Source organism: Prionailurus bengalensis, chromosome A2 (genome assembly GCF_016509475.1).
Source record: "Prionailurus bengalensis isolate Pbe53 chromosome A2, Fcat_Pben_1.1_paternal_pri, whole genome shotgun sequence".
Lineage (NCBI taxonomy): Eukaryota > Metazoa > Chordata > Mammalia > Carnivora > Felidae > Prionailurus > Prionailurus bengalensis.
In genome coordinates, this window is record NC_057348.1 from 59,233,883 (window position 1) to 59,242,309 (window position 8,427).

The 8,427-nt window shown below is 57.2% G+C and overlaps 1 protein-coding gene across 2 annotated transcripts; it reads left to right on the forward strand.

Annotated features, from left to right (window-relative positions):
* The first annotated feature begins 522 nt into the window (after positions 1 to 522).
* CA2H3orf22 (chromosome A2 C3orf22 homolog) lies at positions 523 to 7,176 on the forward strand. 2 transcript variants are annotated; one of them, XM_043588303.1, is made up of 4 exons: positions 523 to 612; positions 3,911 to 4,040; positions 4,743 to 4,874; positions 6,828 to 7,176. In XM_043588303.1, the coding sequence occupies exons 2-4, from the start codon at positions 3,949 to 3,951 to the stop codon at positions 6,997 to 6,999; spliced, it is 396 nt and encodes a 131-aa protein (XP_043444238.1). In that variant the 5' UTR covers positions 523 to 612; positions 3,911 to 3,948; the 3' UTR covers positions 7,000 to 7,176. The 2 variants fall into 2 exon arrangements, with proteins under 2 accessions (XP_043444238.1, XP_043444239.1); XM_043588304.1 differs by having other exon boundaries at positions 534 to 624.
* The last annotated feature ends 1,251 nt before the right edge of the window (positions 7,177 to 8,427 follow it).

Sequence of the window (8,427 nt, forward strand, 5' to 3'; positions counted from 1 at the left end):
CATTCACTTTGTTCTCCACACTCCTGCCAGAGAGATTTTTTTCCAAACACAGATGTAGTCTGGGACACTGAGGCACAGAGAGACTGACATGCTTGCCTGAGGCCACATAGAAGCCAGTGGCCCAGACTGGGAGACAGAGAGTTGACCTTCAGGGCCCATGCCCTAAACTCTCACACTGCCCTGGGCTCAAACCCTCATCCTGTGATTCCTGGGCTGTGGGTAGAGCTCAGGTCAGAGTTGGCCAGGAAAGAGATTTGCAATGGAAGTGAGGTTTCAGCTATTTCTGGGGTATCTCTTCTGTTCCCAGAACCTGCATGGAAGAGATCTCTGCTGTAGAATATGTTCACATGCATGCACCACCCAGGGTGCTGGGAGCAGAAAGGCCAGCAGGCCGTCACTGCTGTCTCTACAGCCATTCCCTGGGCCCGAGGGGCTTCAGGCCAGATTGTGAACCACATAGTTCAGCAGCTGGGGGTGTCACTGATTGTGACTTCAAGGGCTTCTGATGTCACAATGAGCCTTTGGGCCTGGCCTATTGGGGCACTAGGGCCAGTGTTCCTGGGGTAGCATGGAAGCCAGGACCATGGCCAGCTTCCGCCCTTCTGGCATCACGTAAGCCAGCCCGTGAGTAGCCTGTAGCTTGAACAGTTCAATCGCCCACTCATTTCCAGCTGGAGGCTCCGTGCACCAAGGCCTGTGTTTCTTTACGTTGCTGAACCAAGAGAGTGCTATTGCCAGGGCCCTGCCGCCATGCTCTGGGACCAGTCTTGGGGGTTGAAGGGGCACAGCATCTCTCTCACACCTGGGTAGGGGCAATGCCAGGGAGCCCTGACCTAAGCCCCGACCATCACTGCCAGAACTTGGGGAGGCAGTCTGGGCAGCTGGGAAGGACAGTTCCGGGTCAGCTTGGGAAGCCGCAGTGAGACGGTGCCTGTGACAGAAGGCCATGATGTCAGAGTCCCACCCTGGGCTCTGCAGGGGCCACCCTGCCCCCGAGGGAGGTAGATTCAACCCCGTCAGTTTGCAGGGTCACACGCATGGCTTAGGGAGTCTGCAGGTAGGTACGGGGCGGGTGTGAGGGGTGTCCCTTCCCCCGCCTCCTCCAGACTCCTAGGTTCCTGTGGTAGGGCTTCTTCCTCGGGTCCGTTGTTGGTGCGGTCACCTCTTCTAGCCCCATTCAGGACTGTCTGAGGCTGTGAAGTCCCGATGGGTTTCTGGACCCCACCTCTTCCCCTGCTCACCCAGTGGGGAGCAACATAGGCAAACATTTAACCTTTCAGGGCTTTGGTGTCTTTACCTGAAAAACAGGGGTGATCGTATTCTGTTCTCCATCAGGTCAAGCATAGAGCTTAGCAGACACTTCGTTAAGCCCAGAGCCTGGGCTTCCCACCATGACACAGGCACCATCCTGGGCAGGGTCCCTCATCTGGCTTCTCAGGAGGAGGAGGGCCAAAAGCCATAGCCAGGAGTTAGTGACCTGCCCAAGTATGGCTGACAGTAAAGGGCTGTAGGGCCAGGACTATGAAAGGGACCCCACCTCAAGCAAAGCTCTTTGCCAGGTGGGCAAGTCAGTGGAAAAGGCCCCCTGCTCAGGGTCAGGAAGACCTTTGGGTAGGATTGAGGGGACAGGTCGCAAGCAGGGCTGCTGCTGACATTTCTGGGCCAGGCAAAGGCCCTCTTGGAACGCTGATCTTCCAGAATCAGAGACCGGGCCAGCCGGGGAGGTGAGCGGGGTGTTCTGGGCTCACAGATAGGTGGGCTTGGCCTTGGACTAGGAGCGTCTGTGTCCAGTGAGGCCATTCAGCTCCTGTCGAGGACCCTGGGGTCAGTGTGCCATAACACTGGAGCAGACAGCACCACAGCCAACTCCCACCCCCTGCCCAAGGCAAGGACACCCTCTGCCCACAGTGAGGGTTTCCAGAAGCCCTCATAGCCCCAGAGGCGAGGGGAGCAGTAGGGGCAGCGTGGCCCATTTCACTGAGTCCCCACTGGAACAGCCTTGCCCGAGGTTCACTGGCCTCCTGGGGACCCCAGAACCCCAGACTTGGGAAAAGCACTGTGTTCTCCCTTGGCATCCCTCCAGATTTCACTAGGTATTTTACCATGGGTGAGGTGTAGCTGTGGTGAATAGAAAGGGAAGAGAGCCCACAGGTCAGCCTGGGGCACGGGGAGGATGAGGCAGCAGAGTGGTGTGAGGGAGGGAAGCCACACGGCGGCCACACGGGCCCTGCGTTCACGCGCGTGTGCCTGTGCATGTGTGTGCGTGGAGACACAAAGCTAGGTGGATGGCTAGTTACTTTTCACCTTCCCAACATGGGTTTGTGAGTGCAGACATTTCCGGAGTTTGTGGGGAAGAGGCCTGTTGCTTTGAGTTCTCCAGCGCAGACCCTGGGACAAGCCCGCGAGTGCAGGTACTTTGGGAGCAGCTCACAGGAGGCACAAGCAGGGGGCCGGAAGTGAGGAGGGGCCGGAAGGAGACATAGTGTGTGGTCACCACGGGGGCAACCCAGCCCAGTCCCACTGGGTCCTTTGCCCGGCGGAGCTGTCCCCACCGAGGGGAGAGGGAGCCAGGACATTTGTCTGCAACTCCCCCTATGTCGCTGTCCCCCTCCCCCCCCCCAAGGCTGCTTCTGAAGGCAGAAGCCTCCTGGGGCTCACGTGACTTGTGTGTGCGCCTGGCACGCGTGTGCAGCCAGAGAACCGCTCTCAGAGTGGCAGACACGACCTCCCTGCAGAGGTGGGAGCAGGGCGGGTGTGGGGGGCTGCTGAGGGTGCCCTGCTCCAAGTCCCGGCCTGACACTAGCTCGTCAGCCAGCCCTGCTTCTGGGCGTCTTTCCACACCAGGAGCCAGCGCCCCACCGCGGCTTCACCCGTCCGCTCGAGGGACCAAATCTGGAGCCAAGGATGGCGGGGGGCTGGCTCTATCACAAGCTCTAAGCTCACATGTTCATGACTCGATGGCTGTTCTGGACACGGTGAAGATATATTAGCACAGACAGTGGTGGGCAAGGGTCGGGCGATTCGATGGCAAAGGAAACAGTAGTGGTCAGGCCTTAACCCTTGCGTTTCTCAGCGCTGACCTACCTGCATGTGCACCGGGTGCCTTAAAAGGACAGTCCCTCTTACATGGCTGGTGAGTACCAGAAACGGTGCAGCCGTTCTGGAAGGCTGTTTGGAAGCTCCTGTTACAACTGATACCCCTGGGGTGCCTGGGCGGCTCAGTCGGTTGAGCATCTGACTCTTGATTTCAGTTCAGGTCATGATCTCACAGTTTGTGCGTTTCAGCCCGTGTTGGGCTCTGCGCTGACAACATGGAACCTGCTTGGGATTCTCTCTCTTTCTCTCTCTCTGCCAGTCCCCTGTTCACTATCTCTACCTCCCACAAAAAATAAATAAACTGAAACAAATTTTAAAAAATAAATGAATAAAATAAATAAAACCAACACTGCTCAGCACTGAAAAAAAGAACCACCCACTGATTCTCCCACCCACTGGGAGAATTCCCAAGGGAGTGATGCTGCGAGAAAGAAGCCAGGCTCCCAAAGATGCCTACTGGGTAATTCCATTGGTACGCTTGTGAAATCCCATCGGTATAGACATGAGAACAGATTCATGGTTGCTGGGGCTCAGGATGGGCTGTTTGGTTGAGAACCATCCCAGGTGCAGGTACACAAAGCTGCGTGCACACACACACACACGTGAGAGTGTTCATAACAGGTGCAGTGTGGTGAGGCCGGGCATCAGTGACAGGCCAGCATGACCCGGCCTTCATTCAACCCCATGAGGCTGGCAGGGCCCCCAACTTCTGTCCCCTCTGCAGTCCTCAGGGGATACCGTGTGCCTGGTCTGGGTCCAGAACGGCTCCTCCCACCACCTCTCTGGCTCTGAGATGCCTCCTCTTGCCTTCCAGCCATGGCTGAAGGGTGTGCTAGAGTTTAACCCCCTTCCATGATGAGGTTGAAGGACCCCAAGAAGTACCCCCAACATAAGAAGAGGAGCACCAAGATCCAGGAAAATTTTGCCAGAAAGTTTCCGTACAGGTACAAGACCTCCCCACCACTAGGGCAAAGTCCCGCCTCCCCTCAGTTAACCCCCTAGCACATTCCATGGCCTGGGCCTGGGGTGGGGTTTTTCATCCCCAGGGAGCTCCCTGTGCAGCTCTGTGACAGTCTGGGTTTCACCTTCTCCACCCCCATCCCAATCTGAGCTGACGGCCTCTAGGTGGGTGCCCAGGACCCCCGGGGCCATCCCAGAGCCATAGCCAGCTGCTTGCCTCTGGGCCAGTGGCCTCACAGGAACCACCTGAGGAGCATGTTCATGAACACCTCCCCCTACCAAACATGTGATGGGATCAGACTGGGGTGGGGACTGGTTTGTAAAACCCTCAGGGCACTCAGAAAGCAGCAGAGACCCCCAGACTGGGCAGCTCTGGGGCCTCAGCCAGCAGCAGTTTCTAAATGTTTTGTGTAGGGTCCTGGGGGAAAAAAATGCAGCAACTCTGGAGGGCTTCCTAGCTGTGTGACCTTGGGCAAGTCACTTGACCTCTCCCTGCCTCATTTCCTCATCTACAAAGTGTTGGCAACCAGACTTGCCTCATAGCACGGTTGTGAATTGACATGTGGGTTAATGTTGATAAAGCGCTTAGAACGCCACCTGACAAGCAGAAAGGTCCAGATGACCAAGAGCTATTCATGTGGCTGATGGCTGCCGGTCACCTAAAGATGCCAGGTGCCCCACTGCAGGTTCTCTTGGCTGACGGCCCCCAACGCAGAGTTCCCGAAGCCCTGGGAGGCCACGAAGAGAAATGACTCACTGCGGGATCAGCTGCCCCTGCAGAAGATGCTGGTGCCAACAAGATCCATTCCAGTCAGAGGGTAAGTGTCAGGCCCAGGATGTGGACAGCCACCGCTGCCCATTGACCACACAAAAGCCTCCCACCCCAGGTCTGTACACAGACGTTCATGACCCAGCATGCTCCACATCTAACCTGAGGAAACTGAGGTCCAGAAAGGAGGCGCTAATGTCCTGTGGTTCCTCCCACAGCAAGGCAGTTTGTGGGAGAGGCTGCAGGGGACCCTCGGCCGGGCGGGCCCCATCCACAGGTGGTGAAGCAGGCCTGAGGGGGTGGGGGCTTTGCCGCCATCCTTCCACACGGCACAGGCAAAGCAGAGGAAGGGCCGGCAAGCTTTGGGTCTCCGTGCAGCCTGCTCTGAGGGTGGAGGCACTTGCAAGGGACTCTTGGACTGGCCACCTCTAAACTGACCGCATAGACGTGAATGCACCTCCCACCCACGGGCACACACGGTGAAGCACCCGGAAACCCTTGGGAAGACCCCACCACACATTTCACGTACTCACCCTGTCACTGGGCTGGCTGGCACCCACCAGCTGTTACACAATGAAGGGCTTCCCTGACCAGTTGGTGGGGGGCATCACCCCACCTCCCAAAGACCCTAGCTCCTCCCTGATTGCCTCTGCGCCTCCCTCCAACTCCAAGCCCTGTGTCTGTTCTGACTAGCCAAGCCCCTGGCTCCACACACTGTATATCACCTCTGGCAGGTCACAGAGACACCTGCATAGTCCCCTAACCAGATATCCGGAGAGGCAATTAGAACACTCAGGCTTGCGCGCACACGCACACACACACACACACACACGCACACAGTTGCGTGCCTATTCCCTGCCCCTACTGGCCCTGACTTTTGTCCTGGGTATCACGTTCCCTCCCTCATCTGGCTGTGGGCTCTTGCTCCAACTGTCTGGACCGATCCAGTGGGCGCTGAACTGCAGAGGCTGGAGTCTGAGAGCACAGGGGGTCCTGAGTCTCAGCTTCTACTGCTGCAGAATGGGATCAGCTTCCAGCCAGGCGTCCTGTGGGGACCAGTCAGGCTGTGCACAAGGGCCCAGACTCTTGGTGCTGGGGCCTGCCCCAAGGGTTTGCTATGGGAAGAGGTCTCCTGGCGGATGACACAGAGCAGAGATCTGGAGGACAAACCGAAGTGGTCAACGGATGTGTCAGGGAGCTCTGGAGGCCGTGGGCTTCTCAACCCACCAGGGCCCAGCACCCTCTCTGGGGTGGAGGGGTGGGCAGGGGCCGTGAGCTCCAGGGCAGGCAGGGGGCTGTGGCTGTGGGGCCTCTGCCAAAGGCTTGAAGTAATGGGGAGCAGGCGGCAGAGATCCCCCACCTCGTCCTCCCCTCTGAACCCCCACCAGCCCTCTGTTGGGGAATTGACCAGAGTGGGATTGTTGGGGACCAAACGGCCATGGCCAGCAGGTGCCAAAGTAGGGCAGAGAGTAGATGGGGAGAGAGGGTAAAAGAGGGCATGGGGGCCCGGGTGAGAAGCAGGAACCTTATACGAAGAGATGCTCCAGGCAGCAGAAGTCAAGTGCAAACGTCCTGAGGTGGGACAGATTAATGTCCCACTTAAGGAATTTAAGGATGGTTAGGAGACAGGTAGGGGAGAACGTTAAATGCCAACATTTGTCTGAGGAGGAGTGGGGAGCCACTGAAGTCTGGGGAGCAGGAGGGTAGCATGTCCAGACTTGATGTAGCTGTTAGAGAACGCTGCCTAGGGGAGGATCAGTGGCCTCACACAACGCTGGTGCACCTTCTGGCAGGCACAAAGATGATAGTGTCTGGACAGGCCTGGGGGACCAAGTCCTGGCCACGTAGGAGTTCTGACTTGGACATCTGGGGTGGGGGACTGGCTAGGAGGGCAGCAGAGGCTGTTGTGGGGTCCCAGGGCAGGTCTGGGCAGGGAGCAGAGACTTGGCTGTGGCCCTGGCCGACATCTCTGGACCAGCGGGGTTCCGCGTGGCTTCCCTAGGCTTGGGGCACCAGATTTTACATCACCGTCCAGCCTCAGCCCCCCGCCACTGCCGCCTCCACAGAACTACCTTTGGGAATTCAAGCTACTGAGCCACCGTTTCCCTGGGTCAGGAGTCCCTGCTGCCCTCACTGGTGCCCATGCTGCCCACCCCTCCAGAGGCCTCTCCTAGAGCCCAGCTCTGTGCGGCCTCCCTCTCGGCCACCTTGCAGTGGCCCCAGAGCCCTCCCTTCCGGACAGAGGTGAACTTGAGTGGGGGGCACCGCCTCGAAGGGGCTATTCATCTCCTCAGAACCCACACCGTGTGAATAAACATCGCAGGTTCACATCCTGTGTCCACTTGCATGGAGCACTTTGCTTCCTGAGCCTCCGTGTTCTCATCTATGTTTAATCTCGAGGGGTTGGCGTGAGAGTTAGTGAGAGGACGGACGTCATTTCCAAGAACTGATTCCAAAGATGTACTCACGCATGTGAGGAAACGTATGTGGACAAAACATTCATGACAGTGCCCTAAGAAACAACGAAGCATCGGAGGCCACCTAATATCCACTAATAGGGGGCTGTTCGGTGACATCAGGGCTGTACCCCGAAACAGTAGGCGGCCACGGAAATGAAGAAACAGCTCTTGACATAATGCTGTCGAGCAATCCACAAAGCATATTAAGAATTTTTTAAAGGCACAGCAGAAGTGTGGCTGATATGCTCCTGCATGTGTGTGTGTGTGTGTGTGTGTGTGTCTGTGTGTGTCTGTGTGTGTGTGTAGTAGGTAACAATCAGGACCTCTGGGTAGAACTGGGGAACTTGGCGACAGGGCTACTAATTTCTGCAATTTTCATACATGAACCTAACAGCATGCCGTCGGTGCATTACAAAGTCTTCAAAGGAAGTATACGTAATACCAACTGCTTTGGAGTTTGTAATGGCGGCACTACGTAGGAGGGTGCCTGCTGAGGATGTGAGGGTTTCCTCTGCTCTGTTCTACAAAGAGAGGGACTAGGATGTCACCTTGGAGTCCTTGGGTGAATAAAATTGGGGACTCTAACGATAGCCCTCTCCCTAGGAGAGAGGGTGTGGGGACCCTGAAATGGCTATGGGGGCTGCACTGGGTAAGGTGGACAAGGGCCCTATTCCAGAAAGAAGGGGGAATGAGGTCCCCAGTGGAGTGAGAATTGCAAAGGGGCCCTCCCCAGGCCCTGGGGACAGGTGGGTGCTGGTTCTCAGCCTGCAGGAAGCAGAAGTCAGTTCTGCTGCATGCTCCTGGGGTGCAGAGGACTGCCACAGGGTGGACACCCAGCAAAAGACTCTGGGCCTTCCTCCCTCCAGGCCCAGGTGGGAAGCAGGCCTGGTGTACCATGCAGCATCTGGTGGTAGAAGGAAGCAGGGACCGCCCCAGGATCCCCTCCTGTTGGGGTCGGAGCCAGGCTGACCTCCACTTGGACTGTGTGTGTCTCAGGAGTTTTCCTGCAACGTGCACAGCTGTGTCTTACTTGATATATACACAATACGGTGCTGCACGCCTGTGATGCAGCAGAAGGATGAAGTGACATGTGACTGATGCTTATACCTGCCTGGGAGCTTCTTCTCCAGCGGCGCCCTGCCG

Bases quoted from the DNA above. Each gene is read 5' to 3' on its own strand.
- CA2H3orf22 (XM_043588303.1), top strand. From the start codon at position 3,949: ATGATGAGGTTGAAGGACCCCAAGAAGTACCCCCAACATAAGAAGAGG. The intron at 4,041-4,742 runs GTACAAGACCTC...GCCCCACTGCAG, and splicing joins GCCAGAAAGTTTCCGTACAG to GTTCTCTTGGCTGACGGCCC. The intron at 4,875-6,827 runs GTAAGTGTCAGG...TGGCTTCCCTAG, and splicing joins AGATCCATTCCAGTCAGAGG to GCTTGGGGCACCAGATTTTA.